Source organism: Gymnogyps californianus, chromosome 11 (assembly GCF_018139145.2).
Source record: "Gymnogyps californianus isolate 813 chromosome 11, ASM1813914v2, whole genome shotgun sequence".
In the NCBI taxonomy this organism is placed as follows: domain Eukaryota; kingdom Metazoa; phylum Chordata; class Aves; order Accipitriformes; family Cathartidae; genus Gymnogyps; species Gymnogyps californianus.
The window spans coordinates 14,526,577-14,544,584 of NC_059481.1; the positions used below are offsets into that span (position 1 = coordinate 14,526,577).

General features: G+C 41.5%; 1 protein-coding gene across 2 annotated transcripts in view; it reads right to left on the reverse strand.

Moving 5' to 3' along the window:
- Nucleotides 1–15,720, reverse strand: part of IL16 (interleukin 16) — a 33,673-nt gene extending 17,953 nt beyond the window's left edge. For both annotated transcript variants that reach the window (XM_050903196.1, XM_050903195.1), the window contains exons 1-5: nucleotides 15,374–15,720; nucleotides 5,013–5,149; nucleotides 4,193–4,325; nucleotides 1,825–1,918; nucleotides 1,228–1,370 (exon numbers count right to left, since the gene is read on the reverse strand). In XM_050903196.1, the coding sequence (XP_050759153.1) occupies nucleotides 1,228–1,370; nucleotides 1,825–1,918; nucleotides 4,193–4,325; nucleotides 5,013–5,149; nucleotides 15,374–15,685 (819 nt within the window). In that variant the 5' untranslated portion in view covers nucleotides 15,686–15,720. The remainder of the gene's footprint in view (nucleotides 1–1,227; nucleotides 1,371–1,824; nucleotides 1,919–4,192; nucleotides 4,326–5,012; nucleotides 5,150–15,373) is intronic.
- Nucleotides 15,721–18,008: the final 2,288 nt, after the last annotated feature.

An 18,008-nucleotide genomic window follows, 5' to 3' on the forward strand; every position in this document is an offset into this window, starting at 1 on the left:
GGATTGGGAACATGATTAAGAGGGAAATCTCTGTGCAATACCAAAAACATACTCTCCAAAAAGTATACCTCTGCCAGATCAGGGTGATTGCTTATTCCGTTGTGGGTCTTCTGAATCAGAAATTGGAAGTTTTCAAATTTCTTTTGCTTCTGTGTGAGGGGATGTATTTTGTATTTCTGTGTGTGGTGTGTAACGATACCCAAAACAGAGATGCTGCTGGAGAGCCTCTGCCAATGGGCAACACCTGCCCATGCAGGACCTTCAAGCAGGAGGAAGCCCAGCAAATCCCTGAAGGTCTGTCTGTCTGCACAGGTGTTGTCGGGTTGGGGTTTGTGCTCCAGTTTGCCACCTCCTCACCCCCGTTAAAGCCCTCGGTCAGGCTGTGGTGCCCCCAGGGTGAGGGACTGGCCAGGAAAAGACGGGAGCAGCAGCGAGTCCCCCAGCCAGGCCTCAGGCCGGGCAGGAGGTGGCAGCTGAGCGTGAGGAGCTTCACCTCCATCTCCCCACTCCAGGCTTGAGCCTGGGGGCCTTTGGCCATAAATACCCACACCCTTTCTACCCTGCCCAGCCTCTGCTTTCCTAGCCTGTGGTAAATTGCTTGGCATCCATCTGGAGAGTAAGAGACTGTCAGTCTCTAGCCTACATTAACAGGGTTCTTTAAATCTCTCTGATTCACTGTGGGGCAGAAAGGGGGATGCCTCACGCAGCCAGCATGGCTGAGGGCAGCGATTACCAGCCATGAGGCGAGTTCATACCTGCTTGTGGCCATGGCTGGGCCAACGGAGGTGACCTGGGAGGCTCGCGGCGGCAGGGCCCAAAGCTCAGGCCGGGGTTTTATCGGCCACGTGCACAGAGCATCTCCATGGCCAGCGGCGGGGAGACGCCCGGGAAGGGCCTCTTCAGCGGTGAGCTCTGAGGTGGCTCCGGGTGGCTACCAAGGTGGTGCGAACCACACAGGGGGATTTACACACACTGTAAAACCTGCTGGGGCAACCGGAGGGAGAAGCTGCTGAAGCAATGGGGTTTTGCTGGCACAGAGCCTTTCCCGCTCTCCTACTCCTCGCAGAGGAGGGATGGGGTTAAAAAGTGGACGAAGCAGGCTGCCTTCCCTGACAGGGCCTGCAAGGAAAGTAGGTTTTGGCAGGAAACGTGACTGCCAAGGTCATTGAGAGATTCTTATTGGAGACAGTTTTGTCTGGTTTTCAGGTGATTTTCTGCAGCACTTACTGGGTTTCTCCCTCCAGAGCAGTCCAGCTGTTGGGAAAGAGATTTGCGGCCAGTGTGGAGAGTGTGGGGCTGCCGATCTCTGAAGGGCACAGCTTTCCGGGACACCGCGCAGTCCATCTCCCCTATCCAGTACGGGTTCATACCTGTCAGATGCGGAGAGAGAGGATGGGTTATTTCTCAAGCGCTGGACATTTCTGCACATTCATTTTATCAGGTAAATGTTACTTAGAAACATTTTTCCTCTTGTAAATCTCTCTGTGAAGGGAGTGATCTTTTCAATCCTCACTGTGGGGATAGCCATTAATGTTAAATATAGTGAAAAGCAAACATTCCCTACCAAATGAGTATTGGCCTATTTAGAATACACCTTAAAAAACATAAAATGGAATGTTTATGCACAAAACTCGTAACTGTAGGATATTGTGAATATAAAAGCTGATGCTTTTATGCATCAGCAATTCTTAGCTGAGGATCCCAGACTAAATTTGGACAACAGCTGCAGTTTCTTTCAACACCACATTACCATCACACGATGAAGTGCTGTGCTGTGCACTCCCTGAATATTACAAGAGAAAAGATTACTTCTTTGCAACTTACTGGTTGAGTTACTGCGAGTCCGTTGACATGTAGCTTTACCGTGCAGAAAACCATTTTGTATTTCCAAAGGCCTTTCCTTACAGGTTGGCATTTCCTAAAAAAAAATAAATCTATTGCTATGCAAGAAATTCTTGAAGGTGATCTAAACTTAAAAATAAAATTTCTCCTAATTTGGCTTGCACAAATTTCAGCGTGAATCAAAATATGTGGAGCAAAATTAATTATTTAAAATAAATAGGATGATAAAGGAGAATACAGCTCAAAACTTTGCTATAAACATGATTATAACTTGCCAAAGTAATAAGATAGAAATAGAGTCTGGTCTTTAGTCAAAATGGACAGAAAATTAATTGGACACCCCCAGTTGTTTCAGACAGACTAATATTTTGATGTATAGGTAAACTGTAGCCATGCTTGTCTAATTTGTGGAGATAGCTGGTGCTTTTGGGTACTTAAGTTTCCATCCCCTTAGAAGGGCATTATTTTCAAAAGGAAAATTCTTAGGCCCAGCTTTGCAGTGGTGGATAGGTGTCTAACTTCTGCTGATTTGAGAGGGATGGTTTGTAGTCAAAATACAATCTGGGTGTTAAAAAACCTTTGAGGACTAGGCTTTAGTGTTTTCCAAAAATTCAGCCCCTTCTACTTGGAAACTTTTAGTTGCTTTTGAAAATACAGCCACTAATTATAGCATTTAAAAACTTGTAAATAAAACATTCAGGTTTCTAAATGCAGGGGTTTAGAACAATTTGAAAATAAATAAATTATCACATCTGAATAACAGTTGATGTTAAGAATGATTTCTGGATGTGCATGGTTCCTGAAAGTCCTGCTTCTGTTGTGACATGGGGAATGCCATTGATCCTGACGGAATCATAGTTAAAGGAAGAACATTGCTAAATACAGAGAGCATATGGAAACTGATTGAAATATAGTAAAACTCCAAATATAAAAGGGTTTTGCTCAGTGATATTCTGCAGGGGCTAAGAAAGCTACAAGAGCAGCATCAGAGCATGATCTATATGTTCTAATCTGTCTGGAGCCAACTAAGACAAACACTTTCTTCCAGAAGCCTGATTTTAGTAGTGCTGTTTGGAGATACCTCCAGAACTAATGAATGATAATTTTCCTCTTCGACAGCAGGTGGAGGTATTGGCAAGTAGCAAAATCCTACTAGGGCTTTCCAGTCCTATTCCCCTAGGGAACTCTTCAGAATAAGAAATGCAGAGAAGATCCTTAAAGAGGCATTTTGAAAACGATTTTGCAGTGTTTCTCTTACCGAGCTAGCTAGCTTGAAAAGCCTTTCCTATTAACCCTTAATTAATTTGGTGCAGGCTTGTCTTTAAACGCACAGTTCACCTGGCTGCCTCTTGGGTGGTACTATGCTACGAAAGTTTAATATAGTTCATCTCTGGCCACTTAGGCATTTAAAGGAGAGAAAAATAAACAAAAATCTTGGCAGAATCCAGCAGACATCTGGGTGACACAGTTCACTGCTGTCCTGGAAAGAGGCACACTTTACTCGGACCTGATAGCAGCTCCAGTCAGGGGTGTTTTCTCAGTCTAGGATTATATCAGAGCTTTCTGTGTGACCCTATTGCAGATAACAAGCAGAAAGTGCCTTTTTTCCGTGAACATCAAGATCTGAAGCCTGCAACAAATCTCTCACTGAGCTCTATTGTCTTCAAAGTGGTAAAAGTGTGGTAGGGGACTAACCCTGTCCATGCATCATCCTCGGGTTTCCTCCAGAACTTGCAAGTAAAAAGCCTTTGGTGCCATCTAGTTTGGGGTGGGGATGAGAAGACAAGAAGCCTGAAATGAAATGTGTCTAATCCAATGAAATGGACTCTGTGAAAGAAAGTTCAAAAGGGTTTTCCACTGAAAGATTTGGTGATAATCTAGGGTTGCTGACCTGTTAATGCTGCCTCCTGTTCCCCCTCTCTGTAGCAGACTCCAGTAACATTCACCATGGGAATTTCCTAGCTATAGATCCTAGATCCACAAAACTACTTCAGTACAGGGCCTGCTCTCTGGCTTCTCGATTCATGGATCTCCCCATAAATCCACCTCTGCCTTTGCTCAACTTCCAAATAGAAAATTAACATTGGCAAGCTATGTGTTTCTAAAAGGAGGGGTTGTACAGCCCTTGCTAGAATTTCCCAGGGCCTTGGCTTCCACATAGCTTCTGTTTATCTGGCAAAAAGCTATGCTGAAAGTCACCAGAGTCTGACCACAAGAGGTTTGGGGTTTTGTCAGGAAGAGCAAACCCATGTTCTTCAAATGTCTGATGCATAAATTCCCCTTCTCTCTCAAGTAAATGTTGTCAAATCACCCCACTGTTGTGGGAGGGGACCACAACTTTCATGCTTACTTTGCTAGCCATCATGATGTTCATCAGCCGTGTTGTTGGGTGAATGAGAGATTCAGCCTCCTTGCTGGACAGGTCTTTAAGTGATTGTCCATTTAGTGTTAACAGTTCATCCCTTGGGCTCAGACAACCATCCCTTAAAAAAAGAAAAAAGGAACATGCTTGCATATCGTTTTACAAAGAACAATATGGCACTATTGTGCTACATGTCTCTCTAACTGAGGAATTGGCTGCAATCCTCCCTTTGCCTTGAACAGAGCTGCCATGAGATGTCTTGATGTGTGATGCACCCCATCCCCTGCTAGGGTTTTTTCCTGTTGCTGCTCTCTTCTGCTCAGTCCTGGTGATCAATGGCTGCCTTTCCACATATAGCTTACATCCGGGCAAAATATTCCTCCTCTCTCACTGTCTTCCATTTGTGAGTTGATCAGAGACTACACGCTTTACTCCCTTTCAGGAACTTTGGCTCACATTGCTTTCCAGTGGCCTTGCTAGGCTGATGACATCCTACATTGCCCTTTAATAGGGCAACTAGGAAAACACCATTTGAAAACTTGATGTTATGTAAAATCTTTCATTCTTCCAGGTTTTGTTTCTTAGTGTAATTGAGAAGCATTAGATCCCTGAATGGTCACAGTTTTATTTTTCTAGAATCTTGACTTGTCTCTCCAACTGGAAGCGTTGTAAGAAATGATTCCCAAACATCACTGCCTTTCTCTGAAACTGAGCTTCAAGGCATAACTTGTCACAGAAAGCTGATCACGCAAAATCCGTGCAGACAAATGGCTCCCTAATAAGCTTGCCAACTTCACATGTACTGTACCTGTTTGCTGCGCCTCCAGCAGGCACATGGCTGCCTGTGAACCCTTTCCAGAGAGATGCACATTTTGGACTCCTAGAGAGCTTGATTCCTGAGTTGCTGTTCCCTGTGGTTGTACACACCCTGCAGATGCAGCTGTCCTAATTCAGAAGATGAAAGATTGCATGAAAGAAAATGTACCAAGGATGTTAAAAGTTACTTACCGGTACCTTGAGCCTTTTTAAGAAATACAGAAAACGTTCTTGTTAGAACTAGATTGCCTCCAAGTAGAACAGGAACAGGCCTTTAACACTGTGTGGTTGTGAAAGAATAATTGTATTATAGAGTCAGTGTTTAAAAAAAGTTGTTTTCCTTAGGACTTCAGTGGCTTCTGGCTACAAGAGGGAAGTATTAGAATAGAGTGCCCCTTTGCGTAGAGGGGAAGAGAACAGATAATAGACTTTTCATAGTAACTAGATAAATTTTGCATATGCTAACTACTATAAGAAAAGACAGGGAGGAAAATAAACATATGCCAGAAAAGGAAATACTCTCAAAACCAGAAAAGGTCTGAATGGAAAATAAGTGTATACAAAACACTGGAAGCTCCACTCCTGCTGCTGACTTGTTAAGTGGGGGCAGGGGAGCAGGGAGGACTGCAACAGTGGAAGATTGTTTGTCTGCTCCAGACTGGTTGAGGTTGCTGTAGTCTGTGTGTTGCATCTGGAGGACTAATTGTAAGCACATTTTTAACGCAGTTATGAATCATTAACATATGGCCATACAGAAAGAGAAATAGTGTCTTAAATCATATGAGTAAGTGAAGCAAAGAATGGATTGACTAAGCACATGAAGGACAACACATTTGTCTAGGAAATATACTCCTGCAGCACCAATGCATGAACACATAAAAATTCTAGAGAGACAAGGAAAGCTGGAAAGTTAGCACACAATTTCTTTTCCATTTGCTTAGCAAATCTCCTCATTCAAGTATTCGCTTGTTCTGCTCCCAGCTGAACCCACCTCCTCTGCCCTCGCCAGCCTCTCCATACTCCACAAAGTGAAGAGGGTTCTCAGTGTATCCTGGATCCAGGCTTGTTCCCAAGAGATTTGTATGACTGAAGTATAAATTTCTGAAGGGGAGGCAAATTTCATATGTTAGGACAGGCCACAAAGTATAGCAGTGGTCAGCTGTCTGTGTTGCTCCCGGGTCCCCTGGTCAGAGTGGCATGAACTATTTCCAGTAATCTATAGTCTGACAGCACAAGGAAAGCTGCGTAACCACCTTCTTCACCATCAGTAGGGCTTCATTTCTGCCTTAAGCAGAGTTCATCCAGCCCTGAGGGTTAGAATCGTTATGCCCTTTCACCACAAATCAATAGGGATCACATCATACCTGACTGACAGCAAACACAAACTTCAAATTTACAGTAATGTCAATAAAGGTCATTATCTTCCAGGCTGACTGTTGAAGCCTGGCTCCCATTCTGAAACCTGCCAGAGTAAATCTAAAGCTGTGAATGAATGAAGTATTTAACTTGGAGCCCTAGGCTCACTGCAGACTGAATTCAGTAGGTAATGGATAAGGGCTATACTTGTATTGACTGACTTGTTAACTCTGTGGGTTTGCTTGCATTGCAAGTTGTCTGCCATTAATGAGGAGCATCTGAATTTTACGAAGCCTCTTTTGTTCATGAAGAGTGCTTCTAGTGAGTAACAGGTAAGTGTATAAGCATGGACAGAATTCTATTTTAAACCAGTTTGTTTGAACTCTAATATTAGCGAACTCTAGTTTTGGAGCTTCTGTATTTACTTTTCACTCGAGGTAAATATCTTGGGAAATACATACTTGAAATCAGGACTACATTATGTTCTTTTTTATCTTATGACAGTGCTTTGAAGTCTTCAGCATGGTAACAAAATAAAGATTAGAATTCTGATGTCTTAAAATTTCAGATCTTGAGTAGCAAAAAATGTGAGCTACCTTTTCTGTTTGTTTGCATTGGCCTTTTGTTTTAGGTATCAGTAAGAAATTACAGGCCAGACTCTGCATACGTGAGGCACCCGTTAAACTCACAGGGTTTTCAGTAGGGTAGCGTGCTTGTTCTAAAACATGAGAAATGTAAGATAGATACTAAAGGTAGGAAATTATTCTGCCGGTTGGCTAAGTATTTTGAGACATCAGCTGATCGTGGATTGGGGCTGTTGTGAAAGAATAATTGTATTGTAGAGTCAGTGTTTAAAAAAAGTTGTTTCCCTTTTTTTCTGTAGTCAGAATTCAAGTTTGGACTTGCCAACTTCTCTTCTTAGGAGTCCTTACTCTTGTGTGCTGCTCCCTTGAAATATCTGTATATCCTCTCACAGATACTGGTCAGGCACACACAGAACTGTGCATAGCTGTTATCCACACTTCATTTTGTTCTTGATTTTAACTTAATGGTGAGCCTTTTCAGACTGTCCCCAACTCATCTCTGTTAAGAGCATAGTTATGCTTATGCCCTTCCTATAACTTGTGCACAGTGTACAGCTGCTGCGTTCATAGTGTTTAGAAAAATCCTCATAATTAATTGTCCAAAAGTTATTTGGCTCTCATCAGTTTCACAAGACATCACAGAGTGCAGTGAGTTTGGCTCTGAGGTTTTTCATTGCAGCACCATGTAAGTCCTTTGGGGAAGACATTGTATTTTGTACAATGGGACACATGCCAGGCTGGAAATTCTGGATTGTATTGGGACATACATGTGAAATGACACCAAATAAAAACTGATATGAATATTCTTTCCAAGAGCAATAAGTTGCATGCAGTTAGTCAGAAGGAAAGTAGAGGTTAAATCCATTGTACACTGCAGAAAAATCTTGGGAACAATTTTTGTTTAAATCTGTAGTCATCTTACCAAGTTGGGCTACATTTCAAATAATCTCTGTGTGTCAATCGTTTCTGCAATTCATTTATGTGCATTACTTAAAAAAAGAAAAGAAAAAAAGTTTTTATTGGGCTGTAGGGACATGTGGCAAATATCTGTATGTTGTCAGCATCTGCAGTTTCTTGGGTCCTGGATATAGATCACTATATTCACATCCAAGTTATTGCAACATGACAGAAAATTAAGAAAAGCTGTTCTTTAGAAAAATAAACATTTGACCAATTCATGTGCCAGCAGTCAATTTGCTTTGGGTTTTGTTCTTTCATATCTTTTATTTCCTGTCTCACTTATTATTTTATGCATAGAAATACTGCTTATAGTTCCAAGAGTAAAGACAGTATTTATTTTGCATCCTCCTCCATTTTAAAGTGTCCTGCTCGTTTTGAAAAGTGATTTATAGCTCTGAATGTAGCGAATGCTGAAAATTTGCTAAACGAAGGTTGGCAGGTTTGGTGTGTGGGCAGGTGGATTCTAGGTCAACCTTGCCTACTCATTATTAGAACATTTGTTTAAACGTATGTTTGCTGCCAGTGAATAAAATCTCTCTGCTTATAAGGGGCTTTGCCACCGAGCACTTCAAGACTCTGGGGAAACTCCACTCATCGCTGTGAAAACAAAATGAAGGAGGTCTGTGGGAGTGCATTATAAGTAAAATTTGTCTTCAAACTGAATCTGCTTAGCTGAAAGATAAAAATCAAAGGTGGAGCTCAAGACCCTTCTTGAATGCATTTTTGTCACAGGTGAGAGTAGATTAATTTTTAATGTGTTTAGTTCTGGAAAAGTAATTTGCACATCTGGGCCAACTCTCTCCTTCCGCTCCCCTTTTTTTGTCATGCGAAATGCAAAGCTTCTGAGGATGTTTTTCTATATGCCATTTAAAAGATTTTTTTCCTTCATGCTCTCATTAGACGTTTCTAGCCCAGAGTCCCATCTCAAAACATCTAATTCCAGATGTTGTTTAGAAATAAGGGTAACCATGGCATCTGTAGAAAACTGAAAAACTTTTGTGTACTCTTAACATAAGACACAGTAGTTAGATTGTCTGAAATGAAGTGTTATACAAGGCTAGTTCAAGTAAGGTCTTTGACTCAGTTAACCAAGCGTATGACAATGAGCTGATTGACTGTTGTTTTAAAAAAAGCAAAAAAATAAAACAAAGAAAAATATCTAACAACAGTACAATAATGAATTTAAATATTTAGCTTTTCTGGCCTCCTGACTCTGAAATGTCTGGGATTTCCAAGTGGAAGATTAAGAGAATACAGTCTTTGGGGATTTTCTTCAAGAAGCATTTTTTTCTGCATCGGTTCTAACAGAGAAATGGCCGGAGTCTCTCTGGCATAAACTGACATGACTCCACCAATTCTGATGTACCCTAGCTGATGTCTTGGTCTTTTCAAAATGTTTATAGTAGATGTAATTCATTTTCCCAGGACCATATTCCCTTTGCAATTAATAAAATGGCAGAGGATAGAAGGCCTTTAGATGATGCAAGAAGCAGGGCATGGGATTAAGGTTCTGCCCTAGATGGACAATTCAGCACATCAGATGTTACAGACAGACCCTTCCACCCATCATCTGGCCTTTGGTATGTTTTTCTGGGAGCCTTTGCCCTGGCCCGCATTTTGCAGCACACACTGTCTTAATATAACAGCCTCTTTTCCAACTTGCTCTGGGGATAAAATGGCCCTGATGTCACAAAAGCAAGAAGGCCAGGAAGACAGAAAGAGAGAACAAGTAGGAAAAGGGAGGAGAACACATAAATGTCTAAATAAATGCAGTCTTCTCTCCTGGCTTTATTTTTCCATGTTTGAGACATTACAGTCTGTTGCTGTAACACTTGTCCTGGTACCAAAGGGCCAGCTAACTGGTGTTTACATAAAGGCGAGTTAATAAAAATATATTCTGGTGATGACCAAGGGAGAAAAATGACATTTTGCTTTTTCCCTCCTTCAGGCAGAGGTCCCTTCAGGGACCAAAGGAAGCAAAGATAGAGAAGTTTCAGAACTGAGTGGAGCCATGCAGTCAGATCAGCTTGGATCCAGTGTTTGCATAAAGAGTCAGCCCTTCCCTGTTACAGTTTATTCTAGATGCTGTTTCAACCCTGCTACCAGCCCCTCTCGCTGGTAACTCTCGGTGCTTCCCAGGGTGTTGGTGGTGCAGGGAAGAGGTAATGGAATGCTTCTTGAAGTAGCTCTCAAACCCAGCAGAGACTGCTGTTCTCTGAAGAATAGGAGTTGATATTATCTAGTCCTGTCCCTTCTCCCTACAACTGGCATAGTTTCAAACTTTGTAATGATGGCAAGGCTGTCTTCCACAGTGTTTGCTGTGTCAGTGGCACAAGGTATCAGATGCTGCTTACAATTTTTTTGTTTTCTTTTCCTTTCAGGGCACCTGAAAATTGCTGATTTTGTGAGAAGCAAACTATAAAGGAGATCTTCTTGTTTATACACTGACAAGCTGGCTTTCCAGTTCTGTCCATACCAGACTAAGCGCACCTCATCTTGGAATCTAAGTGGTCTGGGAGCTGGCTGAACAGATGATACCCAGGTAATCCTGGATGCTCTAGACACAGTGAGCAATAGTCAATATGAGTGAATATTGGAACACAGAAACCAAATGAATTAAAAGACTGTTCATCTGCTCTCATCATTGCTGAGAGTACATTAGAGAAGGGAAAAAAATCTTTGCTATTTAGAATGTATAATGAAAGGGCATACTTTGAAGAGGATGTAGAGATTAATGGATCAGACTGAGACATTCTTTCCAAGGTGCTATCTCACAAAGCATAAGTTGTTATGTGCTATAAGATTTTGATACAGCTTTTCTTTGCCTGGGTGTGCATGGTGATGTATTATTTGCTTCTACTGCTTTCCTGTACGATCAGCCAGGCAGAAGGAGAGAGAAGGCTGGGAAGTTTATGAAATTATAGTCCTCAGTGGGAACATCTCTACCTGCCTTTCTGCTGAGCAACAAGTAGATGAATGAAGCTGCTGTTGCAATGCACAAAACGTGCTAAGGACACAGAGAAGAAAAGGAAGAATGTGGCATTTGATAGAAAGTGGGGAGTAGTTAGATGATGCACTTTGCTGCAGATATGAGTCCTTCACTGCTGCTGACTGTTGCTTTCTCCTCCCCTCACTTCACTTGCTTTAAAGTGGTCAACTGCTTCCTCTTTTCCTGTCTTTGTAATTCCACACTCTCTCTTCCCTCCCCATTTCCCTTTTCCCAGATTATCTCCTGTTTTCTTCCATTCTCTGTATGTCATGGCAGCAGCTTTTGTGTGACCAAAAATGACTGGAAATAGGACTCCAGAAGCAAAGTGAGATATCTGTGACAGTAGGGTAGGCTGAGGTCAAAGAAGGATACAACCGCTAAGGACTGTTACACAGGGCCCTATGTGACTTACAGTGGCCATGTCTTGGCAGGATGTGAATGACCATCTGGTCATCCAAAAGTCTGAGGTAACTGCATAGTTCGCATGGACATAGCACTGAATGAGGTTTTTGCCCTGAATGTAATGAACCACTGAACAGTTGTTGATAGGCTCCTATTTAAGTCTTGTCTCAACCTTATTTCCTTCCACCTGTTATAACTTCTATACAGATGAATGGTCAATCCCTGCAGCTTTACATGTTGAGTGTACCACCATGCCACATACTGTTGGAAAGAAGTTGTCTAGAAGATGCGGTTATGAACTGAAACCCTCTGTCATCTGGTGCTGCCCACGTATCATCACAGTAAAAGTGGTAGGCAGCATCACAGTTAAATAATGTCCATCCTCTGCCCTTTTGGTGCACTAGTGGTGTAAAAGCAGGCTATGGATGCTTCAGTTAAAAGCAAAAATACCTGCACAGGTACAAGTCAGTTTTTTGCATCTGGGGCCAACCTTTGCAATACTCCTCACAAGAGCCAAATTTACCAAGATACAAAGTTGTGGTCCCTTCACACACACGTGCTAGCACTGTGCTATGAGTCAGATGATAGAGGAGCAGTGACATCAACTTGCAGTCCCACCCCAATCAGTGTAGTACTATCGGCACCAAAACCTGTGCATATTTTGTTGAAAAGAAGAATGAACAAAACCTGGTATTATCAGAATTTCAGCCTTCTGAAAGTCTCTGGTGTATAATAAGATCTGAGTTCCAACTCAAAGTCTTTTCTACTGGTAGTGCAGTAAGAACAAAGTGCTTCTGTGGGGATTCTCTGTAGTCTCATATAGGTTGTGCTCATGCTGTAGTGTTTCCCTCAATAGCTACAGCAACATTTTCTATTGAAGACTGAAGTGAAAGGAATTGATGTCATGATGCATAGATGCCCTCTCTTCAAAAATCCTCCCCTTACCTCTCATTTTCTTATTGTAAGTAGCACTTAGTTTCTCAGACTGTTAGTAATGGGACATAGGACTATTCTTTGGGATCCTAAAGATTTTGGAATCAGGAAAACATGCCTCTAATACATACGCAGAAGTCCTAAAACACTGTTTGATTTGCTCGTGGTTTATTGCTTATGGTGAATCCTATGCAATCAGCAGAGTATGGCTCAGAGAGATACTTAAGGTTTTGAACAGAAGAGAGGAACTAGTATTTGGAATACTGATTGTCGTGGTTTAACCCCAGCCGGCAGCTAAGCACCACGCAGCCGCTCGCTCACTGCCCCCCCACCCCTGGGATGGGGGAGAGAATCAGGAAAAAAACCTCGTGAGTTGAGATAAAGACAGTTTAATAGGACAGAAAGGAATGAAAAACAATGATAATGATAATAATAATGTGACAATAGTAATACTAAAAGAATTAAACTATACAAAGCAAGTGGTGCACAATGCAATTGCTCACCACTCGTTGACCGATGCCCAGTTAGTTCCCGAGCCGCGATCCCCCCTCCCAGCCAGCTCCCCCAGTTTATATACTGGGCATGATGTCATATGGTATGGAATAGCTCTTTGGCCAGTTTGGGTCAGCTGTCCTGGCTGTGTCCCCTCCCAACTTCTTGTGCCCCTCCAGCCTTCTTGCTGGCTGGGCATGAGAGGCTGAAAAAATCCTTGACTTAGTATAAACACTGCTTAGCAACAACTAAAAACATCAGTGTGTTATCAACATTATTTTCCTACTAAATCCAAAACACAGCACTATACCAGCTACTATGAAGAAAATTAACTCTGTCCTAGCCGAAACCAGGACACTGATGTACCAGGTTCCCCCTTAGCTCTGGAGAAGAAATGCACAGGGAGCATTAAATCATGCAGCACTTTTAAACATTCTTGTCTCCTTCCAATGTGACAGCAAAAATTAAGTTGTTTAGTTCTGTGGGAGTTATGAGCACCTTCGGAGTCATGCTTAGGGCTGCAGGCCCTGGAAAGCAGAATAGTGGAACATCCTCAGCAACACCACAGAAAGAATGGAATCGATTTTCTTGAACAGAGACAAGGATCCTTCAGCTCTGAGTCACACATTAATTTCTGAAGCGTCACATGGAGGTGGAGAGAATGAGTGTTACGCTGGGACTTGAAAAATGCTTGTTGACTCCTTTCTTAAAGAGAGAGGTTTTAAGCGTAAGCTCTCTAAGACATGTGGTACAGGTTCTGACAGGCTTGTGCCATATGGAAGATAGAGATCACTGCTTTCGTAATATAGGGCAAAGCCTCAGCAACAGTAGTACAGGATAAGGTCAGTGTAGCTGTTACCAAAGTTCATCCTATTTAGCACGCTGAGATAAAACTTTTTAGAATCACTTACTGATCCATGACTCTGAAAGGTATGGAAGATTAGCAAGTAGCATCTGAAGAGGTTTATATTGCTATGAGAGCTCTGGAGAGGGAATTTAGTGTACCCATTGTATACAATGGCACTAAGTGTAACCCAAATGCTGCTATAAGGGACTGGGTTGCTGACTACTTTATGTCACCATCCATCCAGGCTCCTGACCCATCCTGTTCAGTGACACTAACACTCCAGCCTAAGAGTGGATTTATACCCTTAGCAGTCATATTTTATCTGTGCAATGGCATTAGTTGTGAGACTTACTCTGTTCCCCAGATCCCTATTTGAGCTGCTTGCCAGCTATAAAAGCAAATGATCTAAACTTACAGTCTGCAATAAGATACTGAGTAGTTTCATATGGGTATGGATCACAAGTTATTGGAGCCCTGCATATTTTGGAGGTATGCAAGCAAGTAGACTGTGGCAGCTGACACACACCTAAGAAAGTGCTTCAGCTTTGTTAAAAGAGAAGAGGGGGGAGTCCACAGAGGCCAGCTCCTTCTTCACTCACAGAAGGAAATCAGCAGAGTGCATATGGACTGTTTCCAAAAGGGAGGAACTGGTATGGTTTTGCAGGTGACTGAGTGTATTTTGGGACTTGGGTCAGTGTCACCTATTTATGTTTTCTGTCAGAATGTAATAGAACAAAATAGACAAAAACATTGGTTTTTTTCCTCATGCTGGGACTTTTCCAGGGGCTGAAACACTTCACATCCAGAACTCTGTCCTGCTGCAGTCTTTGCAATATTGGGCTGCATGCTGTGATAATTAGCAAGAACCTCAAGGAGTAAGGGGAGATTCTGATTTTCAGTACCACTGTGCCACTCTGTGTTTAGATGTAGAGGTGTAGTTTTAGCCAATTTTTATTGAAGGCATGTAAAATAAAATAGAATGTATAAGAAAGAAGTATTTTAGGTGAAAGAATCAGTTCTTTTACATAAGCCACTATTTGCACAGGTAAAAGGCATGTAGTAAGGGAGCTGCCAGGACGACACAAATTGTATTAAAAGACACGTCACACTTGCGGTGAGGTCCCTTTTATACATCATACCAACAGGTAGAGAGAAAGTGGAAAAATTAGAATATGTCACTGAAAAGGAACTTTCTAAAGGCATCTAAAATATATTGCTCAGACTGAAAAATTGTTCAGATCGTTAGGGTTAACAGTTACTTCTTAATTAATGAATAATGTTGTAATATGAGGCTGTTAAGACTTTTTACATCTCTAGAAAAAAGTGACATCTCTGGTGGTTTTAGAGCCATCACTACCCCCTTCCTGAATCAGAAAGAATGTCTGCCTGTTGAATCTCCTGTGTCTTTCATAGTATTAATATAATTCATACTTGCATAGCTTGTTGGATCTCATGGTATCACACTTTACAAATGCACTTTACTACAGTGACAGTTTTATATTTTGAGCTGAATATTATATTGCAGGCAGAAAGCACCAGCTGTGCTAGTCTGAATACACTGAGAGTGGCCTAATAGTCACTGATTTCAGCAGAGCGTCAATCAGCAGAGTGCAACAGCACAGCAGGGAAGCTAATACATTTTCATGCTGTTTATACAGAGCAGGAACACTGCAGGCTTATAGGCTCTGAAAAAGCCAAGCATAATCCTGCGTTCCTGAGAAATATGAATTAATCCATTTAGGAACTACTGCAATGGGAAACATTACAATATACTGCACTGAGTTGCCTACCTTGGTGAGTAACTTTCTTCTCATGTTGTTGCAGTTGTCATTTGCTGCAGCTTTGGACTGGACCATGCTGGTGATCACACGCGGAGGATCAGGTGGGCTGTCTTCTGTCTCTGATGTGCCTGGCAGTTGTGTTCTAGGACAGCAGTCAAAATCCTCTTGACCCCAATTGGTAGAGATCTCAAAGGGATCAGGGCATTTCTCATCAGGACTTGATCCATCGTCACTGGTTTTGGCATTGCAAAGTATAAGTGATCTTGAAATGGAGCGAAACTTTCTTGACTTCCTGTTCCCAGCATTGCTCTTTCGATCCATCTTCAGGGAGCTGGTGGTGCTGCTCTTTTTCCTATCATTCTCCCATTTATGTGGCATGATACTTTCAATAACTTTCTCCGCTTCTCTGGTGCTAAATATCCTCCAGGAAAGGAAATATAAAAAGTAAGTTGTAATATACCCCACTTTCTCCCACTTAATAACCTACACTACTGAAAAGCCCTAATGAATAAATCGAATCAACAGAGCCTTTCAGTCTACTAACAGCCACGTGATATCTCATGACTTGCTAATTCTGTTTCTGTGCAGTGCTCTACTAAATTCTCCTTCACCTTTTCATTCTCTTCGCATGCTCCCCAAGCACAATGGAGTGCTTTTAATAAATGTTTTTGATGCTTCCATTGTGCTCCTTCCTTTGGGCTTCTGCTGAATTTGCATGTTGAAATCCCAAATTGAAAAGGAAGACACTTTAAAAGCATTATTCTATCCTCCTAACATTATTTGGAAAGAGAAAGCTCCTTCTGAAGTTTGATTCATGAAACCACTATAATTCAAAGAAGATTAATCGAATTGTTGAGGTTAAGTTCTCCACCTGGCACATCTGATTTGTAAGTGGTTTAGCAAAACTAGATCTTAGCCATGAGAGAGTAAGGAATGTCAGGCTGCTATAAAACTCCTACCTTTGCAGACCAGAACTCACTTAAGCCTGTGCATTTAACAGTAACAGAGAGATCCAGTGAAGCACTTAAGATGTGAATATCTGATTAGGGATTGAACTCTATAAAGGAATACGGCTCCAATACATTAATCAAAAAGTATCCCATTACAGAAATGGTTTGTTTCAGTGTATGATTCACCATACAAAATTAAGAGAAAATGGACGAAATGCTATACAATCAAAATGCGGCAAAAGTTGGAGCTTTTGTAAAATGAGTAAAGTAATGAGCTTGTTAAGATAACAAAGGGGAGCTTTGTTAAACTGTTTCCTTTTTCTCTCAGAAAAAGTTTTCTAGAAATATTTTGGTAGGTATGTATCAGTGCTGAAAATTCAACACAAGGAAGTCTAAATTAATTACTTTGACTTTTTCATTTAATTTTTATTATATTTATTACCCAAACTTTTCTATTCTCTTCATGGTACCTAATTGATATTGTATGCTGCCATTCTAGAGAAAATACCTATTGAAACTAAAGGATTTGCATAAATCAAAGATGCTGTAGGTGTTATACATAAAACTGAAAATCAATGTAATTTGAAAAGCACTTCTCAAGTATACTATTGAGAAAAAAAGTTTGTACATTGTGCTCTGAACTGGGTTGTTGTGTTTATTTGGGTTTTTTTTTTCCTTGCTTCTATGCAGAATTAGGTAGGTACGTATGCACTTTCTACCTGAAATGCCACTGGTGATATAGAAATAGAAGGCAGCAGATTTTCTAAAGGCTCCTTACAGCCACAAAAATAAAGACAGGCCTGCAAGTTCTGACCAAGCCAGATTCATATAATAAATCCAAGCCAGCCTTATAATAAATCTGCAGGATTATTTTTCTCTTTTTCCCTCTCATACAAATAACCAGGAAAAACAAATGATAAACACTATGCCATTGAGTGCCTGTTTAAAGGAGCTATGTAACATTGCTGGAGAAATACATAATTCAGCATGAATCTGAATTTATTTGGATTTGTAAAAGAAAAAAAATTTGCATGTAGCTTTTTCAGGAACAGCTAAGAGGTCCCTTCATCTCCAAGGGAGAAGGATGTTTATTTGTGCAGTCCTTTCTGGCATTTTTGATAGGTAATGTTCCTACAGCCTTCCATCATAACTTATTTTCCATCATACCAGTCCTAATATTGCTCTGCTCCCTGATGTCTCTTTTCCAAAACAAAATCCCTAACACTTCAGAAACTCACGCCCTGAGTATTGGAACTTGTTGGATTTCCTAGCAGGACACTATTCCAGGGCAAAGTTTAAGTTTGAAAGTATCCAGAGAACATGTCAAGTTCCACAAAGCTGGTGTGTTTTCTGCCCCTCTCTCGTGTGTCTTTGGGATCCTCTCTGCTCCTGTGGGAGAGTCTGACCTCACTGGATAGGAACATTGGAACTGAAGTCACTGGGCTCCTGGCCTCCCCCACACTGGGATGAGGGAAGCTTTCAGGGTCAAACTGAACTAGCATATTCTCCATTCCCTTCAGTACACAGAATGTTCTACTTTTTTCTTTTTTCAGAGTAGCCCCTCTTCTTATGAATAAGAAGATTTGCGACCATGGCTGAATGCAGCCACGGTATGGATGGATGACTGCCCAACAGCACAGCCGCGCTCCCTTCCTGTAACACAGAGCACACGCTGAATAAAAGGACATCTAAGC